Source organism: Phoca vitulina, unplaced genomic scaffold (assembly GCF_004348235.1).
Source record: "Phoca vitulina isolate PV1807 unplaced genomic scaffold, GSC_HSeal_1.0 scaffold4, whole genome shotgun sequence".
Taxonomy (NCBI): Eukaryota; Metazoa; Chordata; class Mammalia; order Carnivora; family Phocidae; genus Phoca; species Phoca vitulina.
This window is the reverse complement of record NW_022589707.1, coordinates 66,915,247-66,940,443: the sequence shown is the minus strand read 5'-3', so window position 1 is coordinate 66,940,443 and position 25,197 is coordinate 66,915,247. Positions and strand designations below refer to the sequence as shown.

Here is a 25,197-nt window from a genome sequence, read left to right as displayed (position 1 = left end):
TTCTTTTATTTCTCCAGAAAGCATTTCTCTAATAACTTCCATGCTTTTTTCAAGCCCAGCTAGTATCTTTAAAGTGATGATTCTGAACTCTAGATCCGACATCGTACTAATGTCCGTATTGAGTAGGTCCCTGGCAGTCGGTGCTACCTCTTGTTCTTTTTGTTGAGGTGATTTTTTCTGTCTTGTCATTTTGTCCAGAGGAGAGTATGTTAATGAGAGGACAAAATGCTAGTAAAGTAACAACGTCCCCAGAAAATATACTCTAAACAAATCAGAAAAGACTTGAGCCAGGGGAAAAGAAAGGGAAAGAAAGAAAAAAGAAAAAGAAAAAAAAAAAGGAAAAGATAAAAACAAACAAAAACAGAACAAAACAAAAAAAACAGAATATGATCACATATGATCAGGCTGGTGCATAGATCAGTGCCACACCCTAGATTTTGGGTATATTTTGGTGTGTTAGAAGAAAGTGACTCCCAAAATTTTAAAGAAAGAAAAACTTATGTATGTACAAAAATAAGGGTTGATATGATGAAGGGATGGAATATGACTGTAAAGATGAAAATTATAGGGACGCCTGGGTGGCTCAGATGGTTAAGCGTCTGCCTTCAGCTCAGGTCATGATCCCAGGGTCCTGGGATCGAGTCCCGCATCAGGCTTCCTGCTAGGCGGGGAGCCTGCTTCTCCCTCTGCCGCTGCCTCTCTCTATCTCTCTCTCTGACTCTCATGAATAAATAAAACAAACAAACAAACAAACAAAAAGATGAAAATTATAAAAAATTTTATAAAAGGCATTGATAAGAAGTTGTTTGAAAAAAGAAAGAATTTTTAAAAAAAGGAAAAAAAAAGGGAGAGAATGTGATCAGGCAGGAGAGTAGAACAAAACCATACACTAGAGATTTAGGGTATATTTTGATCTGTTAGAAGAAACTATTTCAAAATTTTAAAGACAGAACATACATATATGCCAAAAATAAGGGTAACTACTCTGAAGGGATAGAATATGACTCTAAAAATGAAAAATGAAAATTTTTTAAAAAAAGGGATTGATAAGATGTTGGTTGAAAAAGGGAAAAAGAAAAATTCAAAAAAAAAAAAAGACAGTTTAAAAAAAATTAACTTTGAAAGACTAAAGAATCATGGTAAAAAAGCCATGGATTCTATGTGCATTATTCCCCTAGTGCTGGAGTTCTGCCGTTCTCATTGATCGGTAAACTTGGTCTTGGCTGGCTGTTCTCGCTGATCGTCTGGGGGAGGGGCCTGTTGCCGTGGTTCCCAAATGTCTTTGCCAGAGGCAGAATTGCCCCGCCCTTGCCGGTCCAGGCTAAGTAATCTGCTTGGGTTTGATCTCAGGAGCTTTTGTTCCCTGCAAGCTAAAATGGCGGCCTCCCAATCTCTGCCCCAGAGGAGCCCTTAATTCAGGGCTCCATTCCTCAGTGAGCCTCCAGAAAAAACAGGCAATCACTCCCGTCTCCCCGGTCTCTGGCCGCACTCCGTGCTCACCCGGCCTGTGACCGAGCGTTTCTATCTCTGGCACCCGACTGGGTGTGGAGTCTCCAAACCCCGCAGATCCCTGCGGTGCGCTCCCGCGCTGCTCCTCCCCGGGGAAGAAGGGGTGTCTCACCGGATCTGCCGCTTGTTGGGTCCCTGCTGGAGGAGCAGTGGCCCAACTGTGCCCTGGATCACGGTTTATGGCAACCCCGAGCTGAGAGCCCACTCAAGAATGTGACTTTTAATCTCATTACAGAATTAAATACTCTGGAGTAGACATGAGAACTTCTCATTACTTTCTGTGGGTTGTGCCAAATGAGGTAGGTAACCATGGCTTTTGTTTTTGTTATACACAAAACCAGAAATGACTTATAAACAAGAAAATAGAAGAGTACCAAATTTGAGTCATCATTAATTCAGTTACTAGTGGAATAAATTCATTATAATTAGGCCCTTTCTTATAAGGAGAGAAAAACTGAGAAATAACTTCATAGATAAATACACAGGAATGATACGGTTTAAAGTTCACCCCAAATACTCCTCTTTGCTCTCTTAGGGTAATTTGGGGTGGTCTGGCCAAATGAGAGTTTTCCTGCTTTAAGGGTATATAACATTTCCATCAAGAAAACAAAGAAAATGGAAGTTTTAAAGAATGTTATATGCAAACAATGAATGATGGAACACTACATCGAAAACTAATGATGTACTGTATGGTGACTAACATAACATAAAAAAAAAAAGAATGTTTTGAATCAATTATAGAAACTCCTGTTAAGGAAGTTTGATCAAAGGTATTAGAGACCATTAATATAATAACTTTGAAGACCCAACGCAATGATCACTTCTTTAGATCTCTGAAATGCATCTGTGCCCACTAAAAGATAAGTCCTTCCCAGTGCTGGTTGGTGACAAAAGTTGCATGTTTTTATATTTATTTCACATTTTAAGATATAAACTGTTTTGTGTATCGGGTTTTGTTGTGTTCTTTATGCCTGTATTTTGTCTTATTTTATGCATTTATCCCTCCTACCCCTGCAGGTTTAAGGTGGGAGCATGGACATTTTCCCTTCTTGTATTTAGTGTAGAGGAGTAGCTAAGCCACGTTGATTTTAGACTTGAACTGACCCATCCTGGTTTGACCTCCCTCTCCAGCTCCAACTAACTGTGTGACTGCTCCACCACTTTGATGCTCAGCTTGCTCACTGGGAATATTACCGGTCTTCTAGGGCCATTGTAAAATGTGAGTGATCCAAAGAATACCACATGCTTAGCCCAATGTCTGGCACTTAGTAAGTGCACGGTGAAAGGCAGTCGATGGTTACTCCAGAACAGTTGGCTCGTTCTGTCACAGACAGGTGTCCTTGACCCCTTCACATGTTCTCCGCACTGATTGGGAACTTGGCACTTTAATGTCAACTTGTTGAAACCGTTGTTCTTTTGGATGACCCTGTCAGATTGCTCTTTACTAGAGTTGTGTCTTCTTGGGAAAGGAAGCATAGGCATGGAGGCCAGATAGCTTTGTGGTTAACACAGCTGTTGCAAATAGCAGCCCCATGTTTTCACAACTTCCATAATGAAAATGCTCAGTGTGCCCTACTTTCCCGATGCAGCTTTAATTCATGACGGTGATACATTTTCCTATTGTTTTTGTCAAAGCAAATCGAGTTAAGTGGATGAGTTGTTGTTATGATCTTGCTGCCTTGTGGAAGGAATTTTTTCCCCCTCTTTTCTATTAGGGATAGATATTTAATCTAAAGTTGCTGTCTCCATGCTGATAAGCATCCAGCCTCATTATTGTGTTTAAATATCTTTCTCTGCTTTTGGAAATTCTAATGAACCAATCAGGTGTTTTTTCGTCCATCACTTTCTCTTCCCATAAAAACCTACTACAGGAAAATATTTGAAAGGAGGAAATACTATGTGACTAAGGATTGCGTGTGGTATACATGTGAGCAAGTATTAAGGTCCGTGTGTAGATGCAAACTCTTAGGCACATACATTCTGCTTTTGGCACACACAGAAAGTACTCAATCCATGTATATCATTGTTGCAGAAAGCATTTGTGTCAGTGTCTCGTCAGGATAACAGAACCCATTTGTAGCTTTTCAGAGGGTGTACAGTGCAAGGAATTCTTTACAAATGTGTTGAATAGCCTGTGGGAGAGAATAGGGGAAGGTGCTATTACCCAGGGATTAGTAATTGTAGGAAGTCACTCTAGCCCCTGGGGCTGGAGGAGCAAAGGGGAAATGGTATTCCCTAAACCCTGGAAACCTTACTCTGGTGGTCCTGTCGCTGCTTCTAAAAGCACCGGAGGGGTCTGCGCTGTGGGCATCTAAGAGTTTGCAGGCCCTCTCTCTGTGGGTCTCCCTGCTCACGTGGCTGGTGCCCACCCTGGCTAGCGCCCAGGCCAGCCGTTGACTGGTGCCTGCTGCTACCGCCACCGGAACCTAGGAGTGTGAAGATGCCCAGGCGGCTTCAGGCAGAAGTGGAAGAAAGAAAATCGTGTCTTCTTTCCTTATTCTAACTTGCACTCTGCCACCAGTGCTTTCCACTGGCAGACTGAACCAGAAACCGGTTGGTGAGGAGCCCTGTGGATACGCCACTGACACATCTCCAGCGAGTACAGGTGACCCTCCAAGAGCACAGGTTTGAACTGCCTGGTCCACGTACACACAGATTTATTTGCTTTGCCAGATCCGGTACAGTGCTATAAATGTGTGTTGTCTTCCTTATGATTTTACTAATAACATTTTCTTCTCTCTGGCTCACTTTATTGTAAGGATACAGTATATAATACATAGAACATGCAAAATATGTGTTAATTGACCGTTTATGTTATCGGTAAGGGTTCTGGTCAACAGTGGACTAGGAGTCGTTACGGTTTGGGGGAGTCAAAAGTTATATAGATTTTCGACTGCATGGGGTCGGCACCCCTAAGCCCTGTGTTGTGCAAGGGTCAGCTGTAGCTTTCTGGCTTCCAGTCGCAGAAGAGAGTAGGAATGGTGAGAGTGGAACTGATCAACAACAGAGAAATACCCGGCACTGCATTTACACCACATGCTCTGAGATTGCAGAAACTAGGAGGGAGGAGCATTAACTCATGAAGGAGATTATTTTATATCTGTTATACAGAAATCCAAAGAATGGATCCAAATGTTTCTGTTCCACCCAGACCTAATGTATATAGTTTCCTATTGTTCTAACAAATTACCATAAACTTAATGACTTAAAGCAACACATTTATTAATCTTTAGCTCTGTAAGTCCCACAGAGATCTCACTGGACTAAAATCAAGGTACAAGCAGGGCTGTCTTCCTATCTGGAGGATTTAAGGCAAAATCTGTTTCCTTGCCTCCTCCAGCTTTTAGAATTTGCCTATGTTCCTTGGCTCAGGGCTACCCATCTCCATTTTTAAAGCCAACAAGTTCTTCTCCTGCTACCTTATCTCTGATTCTCTGCAGCAGGAAAAAACCCTTTGCTTTAAAGGACTCCTGTGATTAGATTGCGCCTGTCTATCCAGGATCCTCTCCTTCCCTCAAGGTTCTTAGTTTTAATCATATCTGCAAAGTCCCTTTTGACATGTAAGATAGCATTTATAGGTTCTGAGAATTTGATCACGGGCATCGATAGGGACCATTATTCTGCTTACAGAATTTTAGGTTCGTATACATCTGTAGTTATTCACTGGTTGTTCTCTCTCATAGGCCTCTCAAACACATAATCTCTAAACCTGAATTAATCTTCCATCTAGTGTGTTCTTCCTTGGTTAGGGCCATCATCTTTATTTATTTATTTTTTTAAGATTTTTTATTTATTTATTTGACAGAGAGAAAGACAGTGAGAGAGGGAACACAAGCAAGGGGAGTGGGAGAGGGAGAAGCAGGCTTCCTGAGGAGCAGGGAGCCCGATGTGGGGCTCGATCCCAGGACCCTGGGATCATGACTTGAGCTGAAGGCAGACGCTTAACCACTGAGCCACCCAGGCGCCCCTGGGACATCATCTTTATCCAACACTGTAGGCTCGAAACTTGAGAGTGTTTTCCTTTAATCCCTCATCAGATTAGTATGTCCGCTCATTTTACTTCCTAAATATTTTTCCAGTCTACCTCTGCCCTGCACCTCTTCCACCACTCCTGCCTCCTGCCAAGGAAAGCAAGCGTTTTCCGTTTTTCTGAAAACAAAATGCTTCTTGATTAACCGTGTCTGGCATTGTATGAGCTGGTGGAGGTACCGAGGCAAATCAGGTGCCCATGTCGTCTGCCTCAGTGGAATTTATAGTCTAGTAGAAACACACTGTACAAATAAACCTGCCTGACAAATGTCCTAGAAGAGGACAATTCTGATCTTTGTGATTATGGTTCATTTTTCAAAAATTGGGGTTCAAAATTGTGAATATCCTAGACAAAGGCCACCAAAGTGGCTGATTTAAATGTAATCAATAGTAAGTACTTTTGTGTGTGTGTATATATGTCACTTTCTTATGATTCCAGAATATAAAGATGAACGATAAGACTGCTAAATTGTAAGTCAAATATGGCAATTTACTTACTTGTAGTAAAATCAAGCTAGAATGGCCTGCAGAGCTCAGCTTCATCAGTTATTATTTTTTTAAAAAAAAGATTGTATTTATTTGACAGAGAGAGAGACAGTGAGAGAGGTAACACAGGCAGGGGGAGTGGGAGAGGGAGAAGCAGGCTCCCCACTGAGCAGGGAGCCTGATGCGGGACTTGATCCCAGGACCCTGGGATCATGACCTGAGCTGAAGGCAGATGCTTAACCAACTGAGCCACCTAGGTGCCCCTCATCAGTTATTTCTAAATGGGGTTACCCTGAAGATTTGAGGTCCCTGGACTAGCTTGGATGGAATCAAAATGCTGGGGCGGGTGAAGGCTGGGATGCGCCCTTTAAACAAGGAGCGTGTGAGTGTGTTGTTCACACTAACAGTGTAAAATTAGTGAACCAGTGGCCACTCACCAATCCTGCCTTGATTTGTAACTCAGAGGCTGAGGAAGGTTTTGTGATTAAATTTAGATTAGAATTAGATTTGTGCATGCTCTGTCCTCTCCTTTTCCCACTGGTAACTGTTGTGGATAGCTCCAAGAAGCTTCCCTGGTGTTCTAAACACCTCCCTAATTCTCAGTTCGCAGTCACAGTAACAGGTTAAAAGCACTCATTTTATGTCAGACATACTAGGCTGAAACAAGCCTTTCACACATTGTCTTATTTAATCTCTAAAACGATTTTAAGATGTAGGCACTACTGTCTTCCATCTTGCAGATGAGATGAGGCTCCCCATTTTACAACCACTGAATGGCAGAGAGAGCTTGGGCTTGGATCCAGGACCTTCAGATTCCAAGGCTCAGGTGTGAGGCCACTTCATGGAGAATTGATGCTTCTCTCTGTGTGCCACCAGGATGATTTTCACGTTCCTTTATTACCACCTAATGCCGTTTCAATTGTTGGTTCACATATGTGTCTCTCCTTCTTTGAGTCTCCTGACAATAGGATCTGTGTCTTCTTCATTCAGGGTCTGCAGTGCAGTAGACACTCAAACTCTGTCCCCTTGGTCATTCTTTTATTCATTCATCGAATCTTAGTTGCTTACGGTGGGTCGAAATGAAAATATAAAGTTCAAGTAAATGTAAAATGTGTGTTTCTGCACACATGGCACAATTAACAGGTAGAACTTTGGCAAAATATCCATATGTACAGTGGTTGATGTGTATGTGTAATTAACTAATGTTCAGATTTTAGTAAAAAACTAATGGTGAAAACTCTTATTATTGGCAATAATAATGCCTATAAAGGCATCTTCCAAAAACCCAAAGACGCAATGAATGCATAACACTTCCAAAGTGAAGCAGGTACTTTAAATATTTTTTATCTCATGTAAATTGTAAATAATGTAATTCTTCAAGGTGAAAACCCCAAATTATCTCTCCTCATAGGAGGAAATAAAAATGTTTATTTGCTTCCTTTATTATTAGTACTTTTTCTTACTTTATCTTACACTAATTCTCATAAGTATGAATATTAAAAATCAATTTATGTACATCAGGTGACAAGGCATAATGGTGTTATTACTTTATTCCTTCAGGTACGTGTGATTAAGCAACCAATTTCTTCTCAGAAACATATAATAAGAAAGAAAACTCATAAAACTGATATAAATCCATTTTCATCTTTTTAGAATTTGAGTTTTTAAAAATAATAATAAATCCCTTCATAAGTATATCAAACCATTTAATTACAGTGGTGAGTGATTTTCTAATGTTCACATTATTATTGAAGAATATAAGCAGGGTATTCATAACACATATTAATAAAAGTTAATTAACTGATCAGAGTCCAGTTGTCTGAATCATCATTTAAGCATTTATCAAAGTATAGCTCAGATTCTTCCAGAGGATATTAAGAGAAGGAGCAAAAGCCAGCTGAAGGACTTACCCTGTGCTTTATCCTGCTAGGGGATTTTCTAGAAGATCTCTAGACTACTGGATCCTTGCTGCAGAAGCATTATGTATCAGCAGCTTGACTAATTGGCCTGACATCCCTGAGGTCTCCCTAGGCTGCTGGTGAGAATTCAGACCATCTTTTTTTTTTTTTTTTTTTTTTAAAGATTTTATTTATTTATTTGACAGAGACAGAGATAGCGAGAGCAGGAACACAAGCAGCGGGAGTGGGAGAGGGAGAAGCAGGCTTCCCCTTGAGGAGAGAGCCCGATGTGGGACTCGATCCCAGGACCCTGGGATCATGACCTGAGCCGAAGGCAGACGCTTAACGACTGAGCCACCCAGGCACCCAAGAATTCAGACCATCTTATGTCCTTGTCACAAAGCTTATTGTCATAACTGCATTATGGAAACGGCAAACTTGCAGAGCATAGTTTAATGTCTGATGAATTCAATAAGCGCTTACTGGGTTACTGGTTATTTTCATGTATGATTTATCTCATTTCATACTGGCTGCTCATTCAGTTTACAGGCAACAAAACTGAGGCTCAGGGAGGTTAATAACTTTCCTAACATCACAGTTAGCTAGCAGAAAATAAGAGATTCAAACATGAATCTTCTAATATGAAATCTAGAACTCTGTACTGCATGTGAGTAGGTTGCTTTGAAAACCATGTCAGGCTGCTAAGAAATTTTTTGTTTGCTTCAAAGAAAAAAAAAAAGCCTCCAAAGCACTTTAACTAACTTAAGCAAAAGAGAAGCATTGGTTAATGGAAAGATTCATGGATAGAAAATGTTAGGGCCTCAGTCAGGGCTGGGAAATGCAATCTGGGGTTGAGGTGACTATCTCTGGTCTTTCCAGATATTTCATCTCTATTTCTTATTTCAGATTCACCATTTGCTGCTTTACAAATGAGTTCTTGCTGCCTCTGATAGATAATGACTGGTCCAGCCTGTGTGTGTGTGTGTGTGTGTGTGTGGGTGTGTGGGTGTGCGCGTGCGCATGTGCACACATGTAATGGTGCAGGGGGAGAGAGAGAGATTGGGTGGGAGAGGGGGGGCAGGGCCACTCAGTCTGTGGCCCACACCAGGAGCTAGGGGAGGAGACACTCTGGGAAAGATGCACTGGCAGCTTCTCAGATGGGAATCAGAGAGGAGGTGAGGAGGACGTAACTGGTAGAGAAATGATCTCCATTATTTATACAAAAGGACTTTCTTGTACTGCACTGTTAAACTATGATAGTTAAATCCCTGGTTCTCCCACTTGATTGGGAGCAGTTTTATAAATCTTAATTGGTTTCTCTAGTTTGGGTTAAGAGAGTTGTGTATATACTCGTGTGTGTGTGTGTGTGTGTGTGTGTGTGTGTATACTAGTATGTCTAACCTATAATTCTATTCCATATATGCACATGTAATTCTATTTATGCAAGCATTTTATTCCTGTTAATCAACTGGGAGTTATCTTCATCAAAGAGGTATTTTGGTGTCTCTTCTATGATATGAAGGGGGAAACATTGTCTTCTTGTCATTTGTAAACTAATTGTTTGTGCTTATACAACTATCATTTGATTAATATTAGCAAGAAGAACCAGGTAGTGCCGGAGAGAAGTGGCAGTTCTGTTAGTAGAATGTGCTTGCCTGTAAGCTGGGGTTTCCAATATCTCTGACATGGCACGCTACCCTGAGTCAACATCTTTAGCAGCAGACATGAGTTAATGGCCCTCAGAAGAATTATCCCACAAAGCAATTTTTATGGACGAGACGATTCTTCAGGAAAACATTACACTCATTTCAACTTAATATTATCTGAAATCCCTAAACATCTTTCAGTATCCAAAAACATTTGCTGCTTGTACAAGAAGATCAAAAGTGAAAATGTCAAACCGGTAATTACCTCCCCTTGTGTGTGGTATTCCTGAAAGCATCCCATTAAAAAGATAAATATGAAGTACATTCATGGATGATGTCCTGGTTGAGAAACAACCAAGGTGAGGACTTTCTTTGCTTCATCACTCAGCTGCTCACTCCTGAAAGATCAACCCAATAATCATGTGCCTAATATGCCAGACTTTAAAACACTTTAAGTTTTTGCTTGTAGTTTGTGGTTTGTAAGATGGTGGAAAATAGGATTTAGTAACATGTGAATTTTTGGAAATATTCTGTGCCAAGAATAAGGCAGTAGAGATGTAGTCTTGATTTTATCCAAAGAGATAAGCAAGACATAGATGATGTCTAGTTCTCACCTTACCATCATTCAGTGCTGTGCTTTGAGCCTCAACTGTCCATTTTTGTAACCGAGGGATGAGGCTGCAATAGACAGTGTCCAAAACTCCTTCTAGTTCTCATATTTGTGTCCTTTCTTAGTCTATAATATGTCAGAGAGATCATAGTCATATCACTTAACAAAGAGCAAATTTTAAAAAGAGTTGCTGATTGTTGTTGTAGGTGGGTGATGGATATACAGGTTCATTATATTATTCTCTTTACTCTTGTGAATGAAACTTTTCAGAGAGACAGAAATGGAGAAATATAGCTATAGGGACAATGGCAATAATAAGGAAATGCTGCTTATTATCTCCCCCATCCTAAAAAAAAAAAAATGGTATGTTAGTTTATTTTAATGAGTCACCTAAACATGAAAGGTGATATAAACAATAGGATGTAGTAGGAAGCAGGACTAGAGGAATTGGAAAAGCTTGCAAGTCCTCTTGAGCCATTTCAGTTGAAATGCTTTATAATTTTGTTGTGAAAGACATACAGGATGTACTTATAGTCAAATTTAATGAACATACATTACAGAGATAAATGGTTCATGAATTCACCATCATTTCAGATTATGCATTATTGCTCTTTAAAATCATTAGTTTGGAAACTTGAGATTTGATTATAATTTGCAATTTCCTAGCTTGCCCTGACTGGGAAAAGGAGGAAGCACTCTGGATAATGGCCAGAGCAAAATTTACAAATGTGATGGGGTTGATCCATAAAGTAGATAAAGGACATGGCATAATTTGCAAACAACTGTAAAAGTTTGACCATGGAAATACCAATGGAATAACCCAAAGTCTGAGCTGTAACATTAGAGCTCATAGATACTCTTTTTTTTAAAGATTTATTTATTTATTTTAGAGATAGAGGGAGAGAGAGCACGTGTGGCACAAGGGGCAAAGGGAGAGAAAGAATCTTGAAGCAGACTCCCCACTGAGGGTGGAGCCTGATGTGAGGCTCGATCCCAGGACCCGAGATCATAACCTGAGCTGAAATCAAGAGATGGCCACCTAACCAACTGAGCCACCCACGAGACCCAGAGCTCATGAATATTATAAAGTCACTTTCTGCAAAGCTAGATTTCTCCCAGAGATTAGTGCATTTATCTAAACAAATATTTATTGAGCAATCATTCTTTTCCAGAACTGTCCAAACTGTCACTTGAGGACCTTTAAGGTACAAGACCAGATCTTTGCCATTCAAAACTGGGTAGAGCTCTTTTCCCCTTGGGCCATGATTGGATGTTTAATCTCACATAAGAGGACAGACTCCTTTCTTGAAACCAGAATAAACTACTGGTATTCCTCTTAGTAAAAATTTTAACATCTCCAGAGGGCCCTTTGCATTCCCAAACTGACTCTGCAAATTCACTAAGAACTAACTCAACAGCCGAACTTGTAGAAATGTTCTTTATACTTTGTTCTCTTTCCTCACTTAACCTTCACTCCTCAACCTACTGGATCCTGCTTCTGTCTCGATATACTACGTAAGTCACTCTTTCCAAGTTACCAGTGATCTCATTGTCATTCAATCTCCTTTTTATTCCTTTTCTTACTTGACTTTGAGACAACAATTGATACTGTTGAGTGCTGTCTTTTAAAAGAAATTGTTCTTTTCCTTTGGCTTCCACGTCCCTGCCTGATCCACTTCTTTTTCTCTGCTTCTGGGTGATTTAAATAATGTCTTCTTCGACTTCTTTGTGGGTCCCTGTTCTTCCCGTAGCATTCCTCAGGGTTCTGAGGTAGACTGTCTTCTCTCTTCACTATCAGCTTGTGCTGGGTGAGAGGATCACTCCTGAATCTTCAGTCATCATCTGTGATGATGTCCATTCTCTATCTCTACCAGACCCATCTCCAGCACTTCGGAGAATATATCCAAAGCTCTACTGGATGGTTTAACGTTGATTCACAGACACCTCAGATACAGCATGTTCAAATGGAAAACTTCCTCTTACTCCCTGCACGTCACCAAGCTACTGTTCTTCCAGTATTGTCTGTCTTCGGGAATGGCACGTGCCTTCTGTTCTTGTCATTATCATTGTACAGACATCCTATCATCTCGTTCCCTGATTATTGTAATAACCTCCTAACTGGTGACTCTGTCCGGTCTCGTTACCAAGTACCCTTCTCATCTCTTCTCACAATTCAAACTGGTTCTTCTATAATGCATATCTAATCATGGCATTTCTCTGATTAAAACAAAACTGTGTCTCATTTCACTTGAGATGAAGTCATGGTGCTTATGTAGCTCTAAGTGTCTGTGTAATCTGGTCCCATGCCTAGCTATCCAATCTCATCTCTTATGATTCCATTTGTTTTTCAAGTCCTGCCTTATTGATATTCTTTCACATCTCTCAACACAGTATGGCTCTTCTTGCCTTTGGGTGTTAGCACATCCCTCTGATCAAGTATACATAAATATATCCTCCACCAGGAACACTCCCCTCCTACTCCTTGCCTTTTATTTTGGCTCAGTCCTATGCAACTTCCAGAAATCCTTGTATCTTTCTTCCCCGAGAGGCATCCCCTAATCCTCTACACTAGGTAAATTTAGGAAGCCATTGCTACTTGTATACCCAAGATGATTGCAGTAATTATAAATATATATTATTATATAATATATTAATTAATATAATTACTATAATTATAACTGTTTAATTTTTTTATGTGTCTGGAGTAGAGAGAGATAGAGACTGCATACGCTGTAAGGTAGAAATTATACTTATTTGCTCATGATTGCATTGTACCCCCAAGCCCCCATGCCTGATAAAGCATTTGACACAGTTTTTCAGTTCACACTTGCTGAATGATTAAATTCAGAAAGAGAATAAAATTCAAGGTGTGTCATGTTGTCCTACAACCAGCTGAGAGAAACTGAGGGCAAAACATTTCAATAGAATGCCGAAGGACACCTTTTTACCTAAATTTTTATTGCAAATGGAATAAATAATGTATTAATGAATTTGGGAAGGGCCCTATGGAGGCTTTTATGTGATTGCCCCCTTAACACATGACTACATATCAATAAATGACAATGGCATGACCTTCAGTAAGTGTATGTGGCACTCAGTAAATAATTAGTAATGTTCTGAATGACTTTTATTTGACTAATGGAAGGAATTGAGCTCAGTAAGTGTTGCTGATTTTATATTTGGCTCCACTGAATGCAGATACAATGTTAAGGGGAGCTGTGATGGTGAATATCAGATTCAGGATTATCGTTGGGACATTTTCTCCTTTAGCTTAATTTATTCTAACTTATCAAAGTGTTTTGAGTTTCCTGGAAGTTACTTACTTATATCAGAAAATGTGTATTAGTACTTAGTGTATTATCAGAAATGTAGTATTAGTACTTAGCCATTTCAACAAAGTATGAGATTTAGTATGTTGCATGTTCTCTATACCTCCTCTAAAGGTATTAGTGATGGAAGTATCAAAAATTATTCCAACCTGACGTAGCTGTCATATATCAGTAATTGAAAGCCCATTTTCCTTTACAAACTCTATACTCCTTATATATTTCCTACCTCAGGAATGGTACCATCTTGTTGTAAAAACTGGAAATCTAAAATGTTTGACACTTTTCTCTCCCTCATAACCTATGTTTATTTACTTCTTGATTATCTTTCAAATTGGTCCCCTTACATCCATTTTCACAGTCATTAATCTGGTTCTATCTATTATCACCCCTTGCCAGAAGACTTGTAACAACTTCCTAAGGAGCCTATCTGCACCAACATGTCCCCTGCCGGTCCATTCTCCACTCAATAGCCAAACCAGTCTGATTATGCCCTGCTTAAAATCTTCAATGGCTTCCCATCAGCCTTAAAGAAAAATGTCCCTCTCTTCCCTGTTTCTCCTGACTTTACAGTGCTACCAAACATGCTGTTTAGATGTCATAATCTAATATATAGTTTTCTGGCTTTTTGGTTTCCCATTCATCTTTGCACTAAAATGAATGCATCCAGGATGGACTTTTTAAAGGAAAATGTTGGTATTGCCCACAGATACTTTCTGATAGGGTAGGTGAATTCAGACATTCATTCATTCAGACATCAGCCTTCAACATTTTATTTTATTAAAGATTTTATTTATTTATTTGATAGAGAGAGAGCACAAGTAGGCAGAGTGGCAGGCAGAGGGAGAGGGAGAAGCAGGCTCCCCACTGAGCAGAGAGCATGATGCGGGGCTCTATTCCAGAACCCTGGGATCGTGACCCAAGCTGAAGGCAGACGCCCAACCAACTGAGCCACCTAGGAGCCCCTCAAAATTTTAATACAAACATCTTAATCCTGTCCTCCTGCCTGATTCTAAGACAACATGTCTTTCTTTTGAGACACATTTTTGGATACAGTTCAAGGGCTTCATGGACTTCTTTATAATGCTCAGAGGTTCTATGATGTAGATGAACAGAGACCCCAAAAGAAAAAAAATTACTTGTTTGGGGCCACATAATGAGTTGGTAATGGAGTACATAACAAAAGTCAGTCATCTCACTTCAATATTCTTTTCATTTTGTCATTTCGATTTTGTCTGGAACAGAGTTATGTGCTCAAGAATTGTCACTATAGAGGATAGAAAGTGAGGAATTGGTGAATCAAAATACTACAAGGTGTGTAGTTTTATCTATGATGAAATATACCTTGTAGAGTAGTTTATTATTTGTGCTTTCAAAAAGCAAAGTCTAGTATAAACTGAGTCTAGTAAAAACAAGAGAGAGAGGAGGAAGGTGAGACATGAGTGGGAGAGATCCCTCAGGATGTCATTACACTAGAATGCATTTTGGTAAAATGTAAATGTGTTCAGTATTCAGACATTTATTTTTTCCTCAATAAATCAAGGCTTTACATTTAATGCACTCTTTTATAAATAGTATTTTTAAAAATGGCTTAGTACTTTAGAATGAGATTAGAAATGTGAAATGCATAATTAAAATGGAAGCAAATTTTCACTTTTATAATAACCTAAGAAGAGATACATAATAAATATTAGCCTTATTAAGCACATATCTCTCAAAGAACAGGTGAGTGTGGCAGGTAAAATAAGGATTTGAAGAACATAAAGTAAACATCTTTAAAATATGGAATAAAGGTTGTATACCTTACTAGTAGCTTGCTCAGATGCTCCAATAGGAAAGAGTATTTTTATTTTTAATCCAATGAATTGGGAATGAGTTCCTATACTTGGCTCAGTGAATAGTAATACATAAATATAAAAGTTCCGCTGAATCACTTCCAGAAGGTATTCTTAGTATCCTTCCAAATTAAAGTGGAAGAAATTAATATGTGGGTAAAACAGAAAACTTCAGATAAGGTACAACTGTTATATTTTCACTTGCTATTTTAAAGAGCTCCATGGACAATGACCAAAACCTGATCAATTACATAGGAACATTTTAATATATTGACATTTCACAACCATTTTGATGGAAGTAAAATTAACTTTATGGGAAAATTCTTAGAGATATTTTAACAGCCTCTTTTTAAAAATGAGACACTGAAGATCTGAATACCCCAAATCCCAGAGTAATAGCTTACAAGTCGCTGGCGGGGAAAGGAGTGTGAAAATAGACAACAGCCTTACAATAGAAGAATTGCTAGAATGTGGTTGAGTACCACATATAATGCGGGTTTCTTGAGTTTGCCAGCCTTCACAGAGGAAATATAATTTGATCAATAAGCAGAATTTTGCTAAGAGAAGTGAGAGGAAAGAGGATAAAGATGGAGTGGAGGAATATTGGGAGTCAAAGCTTTGCAGATCATGATAGAATTTTGTTTTTTATCCTGGAGGTGAAATAGAAGCCATTGAAGTATTTTGGTGGGAGGAATGACATTTGTTGAGTGCTTACTATATGCCGGGAGTACTGATATTGATATATCAATATATTGATATAATCAATATATTATTGATTATAATCAATCTTATAATGTAGATACTGTTATCACGCTCCCTTTGTAGGTGAGGAGTCTAAGGTGTCTAGAGGTGAAGAAATGAAATACGGCTCTCCAAGTTCTTGAGCCAGGTTTCAACACAGCAGTTGGATACCAGAGGTGGCGCTCTCTCTTTTTTTAAATTAAAGATTTATTTATTTGAGAGAGAGCAAGTGAGGGAGGTTGCAGAGGGAGAGGGAGAGAGAGTCCCAAGTGGACTCCTGCTGAGCACGCAGAGCCCAAGACTGGGATTGATCTCAGGACCCTGAGATCAGGACCTGAGCGGAAACCGGGAGTCAGAGGCTTCACCCACTGCACCACGCAGGGGTCCCCAGAGGGGGCTCTCTTAAACCTGTGCTACACTGCTTTTAACACGGATAGAAATACTATATAGATCAGCAGGAGGAAGAGGAGATGGGAGTGAGGGAGATCCCTAAGGAGAGCACAAAAACAAGGCCAGACAACTAGAAACACTTTCTGCGGGAAAATGAGTGGATTGATTGGCTGTCAGTGTAATAAGGAAGAGGGGAAACTGGGACAATGTTCAGGTTTCTGACTTGGCAACTGTGTGGAGAATGGTCCATTTTCTAGTAACAGGGAGTGTAAGTGGGGGAGCAGATTGAAGGAGGGGTGGTGGCTGGGAAGGGATGCATTCTACACAGAGCATATGGAGATGGAGATGCCTGTGGAAATGTAGGGGGACATCCGGAGGAGGCACTACATGAGGGCTGGAGCACAGGAGGGGTATGGTGCCACAGTGAAGAGACCACTCAGAATTAAATCCAGACCCCCTACCCATGACCACAACTAATTATGTAAAGTAGTCAAGTGGAAATAGGAAACTTCTGTTAATCGATTCTTGGTTTCATTGTTGGCAAAACACTTGTCTTTGGGTCTCAGAATCTGTATCTGCCAAACAGGGAGATTAGAGCAGACATTTGAAAAGTGCTTTTGGGGGTTCTCTTCATATTCTCTTAAAAACTATGCACTGTGTTTACCGCATAGGTCCTATCAGCAGGTAATCTGGAAATTTACGTAATTGGCCACAAGAGGGAGAACTCTAATTCTACATTAAATCATTTTCTACAATATGAAATAATCTCAAAGTTGATGATAGGCTGTCTCATTTCCACTTCCTTGTGGAAGCTGGGGGAATTCTACTGCTAGAGATAGGTTTAACTGAATTGAAATGTGGTTTCGTGTCGCTAAAGTTACGATAAAGTCACTGAATATAAAAATCTATTTGTATTAAGCAATAATTATCCATGAATGAATCCACATGCCTCTTTAATTATGATGAAGACAGTAAAAATTTTAAATTCACCCTGGGAGGATTTTTCCCTCCAAATAACATTATTTTAGTTAACCTTCATGAAAACTATAACCTTCCTGAAAGCCCTTGGTTATTCTGAAAAGAACATAAGAGCCTTGGCATGTCAGTCTTCTGTGAGGATATCCATATCAAAATAAAAGAATTAGAATGGCACCGGCCTCACCAGTTTAAATGTTGCATGTCCACTGGATATGTATATGTTCTATGTTCTATGTTCATTGTTATAAGAACACTGAATGTTATATGTTCAGTATTAAAATACTCACTTTCTGCTTGGGTTAACTGTACTTTAGCTTTTATTATTTTTAATCTTTTAAAAAGATTTTATTTATTTATTTATCTGATAGAGAGAGACAGATAGTGACAGAGATAGAGAGAGAGAGCACAAGCAAGGGGAGAGGCAAAGGGAGAGGGAGAAGCAGGCTCCCAACTGAGCAGGGAACCTGACGTGGGGCTCGATCCCAGGACCCTGAGATCATGACCTGAGCCGAAGGCAGACGCTTAACTGACTGAGCCACCCAGGTGCCCCTGTACTCTAGCTTTATGGAAAGTTTTATTGTAAGGAAACTATAACTCTCATTGGGTTGAGAATTACCTTATGAGTCTTCCTAAGCTTTAATAAGTCACATTTTTTTGACTTGATCAAATTAAATTACCTTTGTAAGGTCTGACTATAATATTTCCGCATTTATCAAATATATGTAAACATACACTATGTGTCTTCCCTTTTAAAGACATGATATTATGAGCTATATAGGAAACTCAATAATACAACTGTTACTGAAAACATATTTGTGTTCCCCCTTAGAGAACAGTGTCACATTCTTTTAATATGTTTGATGACAGCAGATACTCCTTTGAGAGTGAATGCAATAATAAAAAACAACAACAACAGATGTTTTTATGAATGAAAACTGAATATCAAGGTCACCAGTCAAGTTGGAGTATATATTATTTGGGAGTCAAAATACTAGAGGGAGCTAAAATATTTAAACTCCCTTTGATTTATAAACCTTCTTCATTCATCTGTCGTAAAAGTCGCAAAATGTTTTCAGCAGTGATATTGTAGCTGAAAAATAAGTAGAAACCCCCCTAATGTGACTTGTAGGAAGGGTAACTTCCATTTGAATAAACTCATTCTCCTGTTCTCACTAAAATAGATAAATAACTACATAAATAGTTTGATTTATTTAGAGTCTCTTTGCTCTTCTTTTCCAGTTATTTTCACAATGGGCCTTCAAGAATCCTTCAAATGTAAATTAACAGTATGCTAAGTAAATCGGTAATATTATCATTGAGATCTTTCCTATAACTTCCTCCAAAAATGATTCTGATTTTTAATGTTTTTCTTTGGCTTAGTGAATTAATTTTCAATCAGTGCTTTTCGTATTGGTCTATAATACTTTTGTATCAGAAAGTATTTTATTGGTCTATAATACTTTCTGATACGAAAGTATTATAGACCAATAAAAGATCGATGCTAGGCAGTGTGCTAGGCCTATGCTAGGAAGATACACACCTTTCAGCTGGGGGTGCTTGTATCCCCAGTGACAAGCATGGTGCTTGGCCCCCTAGTAAACATTTACCAGTAGGTATTTAGTAAATATTAGTGGCATAGATGAATGAAAACTAAATGATATGAAATTACATGCATATATATATATATATATATATATATATATGTGATTATTCCTATTACATATATATTATTGTTCCAGACTAATACATAATCACCCACCTAAAACACAGGGGCTTAAATCAACGACAGTCGTTTATCTCATTCACAGATCTGCAATTTGGACAGGGCTCAGTGGGAACACACCGTCTCTACTATTCCGCACAGTGTCAGTTGGGCTGGCTTGAAATCCAGGGTTGACTGGAAGACTAGAGTCTGGAATCACCGGAAGGTTCACTCACTCACATGTCTAGTGGTGATCCTGGCTGTTGGCTGGGACCTCGGCTGGGGATGTCCTCTGGAAAATCACTTGGATTGCTCACAGCGTATTTTTAGGTTCCAAGAGCTAGCTAGCATTGAAGTGATCATGGTAAAGTGCGTAGCATTTTTATGACCTAGCCGTGGGGGTCACATGGGATCACTTCTGTTGTACTCTCTTGGTTAAGGCAATTACAAAGGTCTGCTTGATTTCAAGGGGAGGGGATTTAGAAGCCACCATGATATGTATGAATGTTAAGGCCACATTGTAAGAAGAGCATGTGGGATGTGATATTAGCCATGGCCATTTTTGGGAAATACGTCATACTTTCATATAGATAAATATACAATTTTATTTGTAAACTGCACTTCTATTCACTAGCTAACTTTAGAAAATACTCTTCCTAAACAAACAAAATTTACCTTCCTAAAGGAATTTTACCTGATTCAATGAACACTTATGGTTCATTTTCTCCTTCCTGTTTTTGCTTGTTCTCTGTTCTCGTAAATATGCTCATCTGCCCTCCCCAACCTCTCCTCACATCCACAAGCCTAGATAAGGCTTACTTCTTCAAGTCTTTTCTCTATGGCCTTTTTCTTTTTTTTTTGCCTGGAAAGCATTTTTTACTTCCACTCATTTTGTTGCTTAACACTTATTCTCAAAGTGTGGATGCCTGTGTCTTTTTCACATTTCAGAGTAAATAGCACATTACTGATGAATACGAGGTGTTGAATATTTGCTAAATTGATAAAATGTTTGTAAGTTATATACTCTTTCTTAACCAGAAGAATTACTTCATGTTTAATCTAAAATATACTCTTTCTGTTACTAAATTTAAATGAACAGAACTTCAAGTTCAGCTAAGAGTGAAAAATGCCATTCTGTATCTAAATCTATATTACAAAATTTAAAAATAGAAGCAGTCTTTCCTGAAATTTGATTCTGATATGGAACAAGTGATGACAAATTATCTGCATATGACAAATTTGAGTTGTATACTGAGATTGCTTTTTTTTCCCCTAAAGAGACTGAAAATCAAATAATAATAAAAAAAAAGTAAAATGGAACACCGTATTTCTTCTACTAAATCTGTTTCATGAGATATTGAAATAATTTTGGATAAATGTCACTGAAGCCATCAAGATATTAATGCCATTTAATAGTTTAAACAAATTATACTTTTTTAAATAAACAAATGATACTATTTTAAATAATAATAAATAATATACTATTTTAAATAATTTTAAATAAATTATACTATTTAAAATAATTAAAAATACTTAAATATTTTAAATAAGGGCATTGATCCTGGGTGAAGGAGGGAGAGAACAACTTAAAATAGGTCATATAGAAATTGCATGTCATTAATTGCTTTATAGGAAGTAAATTGGAAAAAAAAACAATTTGTATATCTTTTGTGGGATCGTTTATAAATGTTTTACAAGTGAGCAAGAATCATGTTTTCTATCCCTAACATCTGGCAAATGTCTGTCATGTGAAGGATGCTCAAAAAATGATTTTGCATGAAAGAATACAGTGCCTTCTGACAATGTATTTTCTGGTTGTTTCAAAAAGCTACTGTGTTCTTCAGCTTTATAATAGCCTCAGAATTCTTGATTATATAATTCAGAATATATGAGCTTTGGCACTGTTTTCAAAGTTGAGGTTTTGTGTTCTGAATTCAGGAATCATATCTCACAGAGCTTAGTCCTTCAAGTGTTTCCTACGTAGTGCTAACTATAATAATGCTCATACCATATCATATCATATTTACTTTTACACATACTTGCCTCTAAACGTAGGCTGCAAGCAACTCAGTGATGGTGTTTTCCCTCTAAATTTTATATTCTGAGAACAAAATGGTTTTTCCTGAAATTTGATTCTGTGTGGTGGCTATTGTTCATTTACTGTTGAAAGAATGAGTGATGGGCACCTGGGTGGCTCAGTCAGTTAAGCGTCTGCCTTCAGCTTAGGTCTTGATCCCAGGGTTCTGGCATCAAGCCCCACGTCAGGCTCCCTGCCCAGTGGGGAGTCTGCTTCTCCATCTTCTGATCCCCCTGCTTGTGTGTGCTCGCTCGCTCTCTCTCTCTTTCAAATAAATAAATAAAATCTTAAAAAGAAAGAATGAATGAGAATCGGAATTTGCCCTTTATTATCTATACTTTTCTTAAAAAAAACAAGCCATTTCGTCAAAATGATATTAACATTTGAAAAATTATTAACTTATTAACCCCCTCCACCCATTAAAATAACACGTTGAACTTAATATCAGAATAAACATTAATTTTCAAGTTTAGCTCAACATGCTCTGTAAAGATTAATATATTACCTTGCGTATATTGTGGCATTCTGGTGCTTTCTTTTTTCAAGAGAAGAGTTACTTTAGAAATCCTGTTCTTTTCTTTAAGTAGCACCGATTCCTTGAGAGATTGCACCCTATCCACCACATCTCTCTCAATCCTAGAAATAGGTAGGAGCGGGCCATATCACCTCGGAATCCAAAGTGACGTGTATGGGTTTGTTGTATATGTTTAGGAAAGTTTCTGGATCCATGAACTCTTCAGATTTGCACAAGTACTTTATTATTTGTTCTGGGATGAGCAGTTCAGGTGCAAGTTGGTGCAAGTTATCCCCTGGTCCTTTAGCGCCCACTTTAACCGTCTTTAAAAGATGGAGTGCTAGCTTATGGGTCTGAGTGAGAAACTCTGTGATGACCTCTTTGGTGGACTGTGTCTGTGTCACATCATCGAGATACATGACTGGAACTTTTATCACTGAAACATGCCATTGCATGAAGAGCCTGGTTGGGATGTTATGGGACACAACGATAATTTTCATCCCTTGGATAAAAAACTCTGCTTCACTCTTTTGATGGTTAAGATAATCTAGAAGAATTCGGTAAAGCGTACCGTTGGAACTCTCAAGGATATGCAGAATAGAAGTAGGATATACCAGCAGAAACCCTGTCACTGCTTCTCCTAGGTGATGTTTTAAAATCGACTGGAATGCTTGTTCATAGTAGTCAGCAATATCTTTTTTTTCTGTGTTTGCTGTTATATCAGCCACTAGAAACATCCTATGAAGAAGGAATTTCTTTAGCTGTAGTCGTTGCTTCTCTTCCTGAAGATGAAAGTAATTGCCACGTGGAATTTGTGGCATTAGAGGAGATTCCACTGGAAAAGTCCTTTTGTTGGTCTTTCCCATATGGCCTGGGAATGTCATGATGGGTCCTATTTGTTCTTGCAGATGATTCCAGTTTTTAGCCTAGCACAGTGTTTACATTATCGGGATACCTCTTCAGTGGTGAACTCTTTTATTTCTTCTCACAAAAAAAAAAAAAAAGTTTATTGGTCAAATGCTAGTGAATAGCAAAATCCCTTCCCAGTATTATCGACAATACCATCTTTGAAATAAAAGAGAATGTTAAAACAAGATGTAAATTATAGAGATTGTTTAAAAGTTTACAGTGAGATAACATTTACATCATAGGAAAGAACTCTAGTACACTGGTGAGTGGGGAGAAGAAAGAACGTAATCTAGAGCCAGTTAACTCTGTTTTTGTTTGCATTATTATTTTCTCCTTCAACTTATATTACATTTTTTCCCTTTTCCTGAATCACACGTGTGCTCTTATGCACATGCACGTGCACACACACACACACACAGGGATGTATCTGACACTCACTCACCGGAGCATTGGTATCACATTAAAATGTCTTTTCATATATGTAATGGCAATTACAGATTGTCCTTGATTCGTCAATTAAAAAAAAGTGGTATTTTATGGTAATTCTCCATTAAAAAAAATTTAACTGGTCAGTAAATTAAAAAAAAAAAAATCTGGGGAATTCTTAAGTCCTAATTGGCTTACTTCATCTTTACTCAGGATATGAAAAGTTAATACTATGGCTTGTCTAATAACAGTCGATTTTTGGAGTACCTAATTTTGATTCTTTGGGGTTTTTTCCCTATCGACAAATGTCAGAAATGGCCCTTTTCCCTTCCTTTTGTTGTTGTTGTGGGTATCAAATAAATTCTGTTACTTTTCACTTACTCTTCTTACCAATCTCTTTTTCTTACCTCCAGGTCATCTTAACATTTCTTTTCTTCTTCAAGTGCTTCTTGCTTTTACCTGTCCTTGAGGTCCCATTTGTCCTCCATTACTTGTCCAACTGCCAGTGTCTTGGGTGCTGCCAGCTGTCTTGTTTCCATGGTGCCTAGTGAATCAGACTGTCGGGGTCTTAAAGGGCCAGAGCGCACTAGCAAGTGCCATTTCTTCCTTTAATGAGGGTATCTCAACAGACATCTCAGCCTCACGGTAGAGGAAACGAGGGCTTCTTTCCTAGCATGGCTTCTTCTTTGCCAGGTGCCTTTGTAAGTCAGACAGATGGGGGACCTGAATATCTTACTAGACATATTCTTTTCTTTTTACTTTTTGTCCACAATTTATGGAAGAGGCAACTAAAGCATGGAGTAGGTATATACCTTGCACCCAATTCAAACATGCTTTCAGCACCCTCCCTACTCTGTCCACCTAGGGTAGAAGGGGTATTGAGATGCATTAATTAAATACTTTAAGAACACATGTCAGATTCTGTGTAATGGTGACTCTGTTTTAAGAAATTTCTTCTATAAGGTTTTCTTAATTTGATGTAAATTTAAGTTAGTTTTTACAATAAAAATTAATAATAGCATATCTTAAAATTGCATTCATGTGAGCTCTAACCATAATTTTAAAACAAGATTAGAAAACACCCTTATTCAATTTTTAAAAAGTAAACCTTACAGTACTTTTTTTTTTTGAGGATTTCTGTATCTCTCTCTTTTTTTTTTTTTTTTTTAAGATTTTATTTATTTTTTGACAGAGAGAGACAGCGAAAGTGGGAACACAAGCAGGGGGAGCGGGAGAGGGAGAAGCAGGCTTCCTGCTGAGCAGGGAGCCTGATGCAGGACTCGATCCCAGGACCCTGGGATCCTGACCTGAGCTGAAGGCAGACCCTTAACGACTGAGCCACCCAGGTGCCCCAAAAGTAAACCTTACAGTACTTTCCCCCCACTAAGGTTTGTGTTATCCAAACTTATGATCTGGCTTTAATGATATACAGTAATGAGTTATCCCAAAAAATGGAGGCTGAGAGGTGACTTAATAATTCCTTAAGGATGTGGTACATAAAAATTGACTAATTCCTCACAGGGTTCACTTCATCATTCCCTGAAATGATACAGTCTTTCCCAAGGCACACAGGAACTTGTCACTGCCCGGTCTACGGGTTGTTCTCAGCCTCATTCTTCTTCCCGCTTTGCAGAATGTGATTGTGTTGACCGTACCTCCTTTATGGCCTTCTCTTCTCCCTCGGTTTCTATGATTCTGGACCTGCCTGAATTTCTTCCCAAATTTCTGTTTATGGCCTTGCTCAGTTTCCTCTCATACTCAGCTTTGGGCAAAGCTGAGGCTCTGTGCTCATCATGCAGATCTCTCATTCTACCTCCATGTCCAAGTAGCTTAGCACCATCTTTTGTGGGGGCAGGTGGCTGGTCCTTGATGTCACTCTCGCCTCCAAACTTAATGATTGACATTGCTGACTGACCATGGAGACTTCCCTGCTGAGGCCAGCCATGGATTTGGACTCCTTCTCAATCTAAGGCTCAAGGCAGATACCATTAGTTTGTGGGGGTTGACAAAGCAGAAAAAGACTAACTTTCCAGCCCCGTATTTTTTCTGTACAGAGGAATCCTAAATTGTAATCCTGTTTATAACACTTCTCCTTGGATGTACCTCTACCCTTTTAAATTG

General features: G+C 38.8%; 2 protein-coding genes across 2 annotated transcripts in view; one reads left to right on the top strand and one right to left on the bottom strand.

Annotated features, from left to right (window-relative positions):
* ZNF804B (zinc finger protein 804B) overlaps positions 1 to 25,197 on the top strand; it is a 509,973-nt gene that overhangs the window by 17,355 nt on the left and 467,421 nt on the right. The gene's annotated exons all lie outside the window — the stretch shown is intronic.
* On the bottom strand, positions 21,487 to 24,196 carry TEX47 (testis expressed 47). The gene has a single exon (XM_032402227.1). It carries the CDS (start codon positions 22,623 to 22,625, stop codon positions 21,864 to 21,866), a length of 762 nt encoding a protein of 253 aa, XP_032258118.1. The 5' UTR covers positions 22,626 to 24,196; the 3' UTR covers positions 21,487 to 21,863.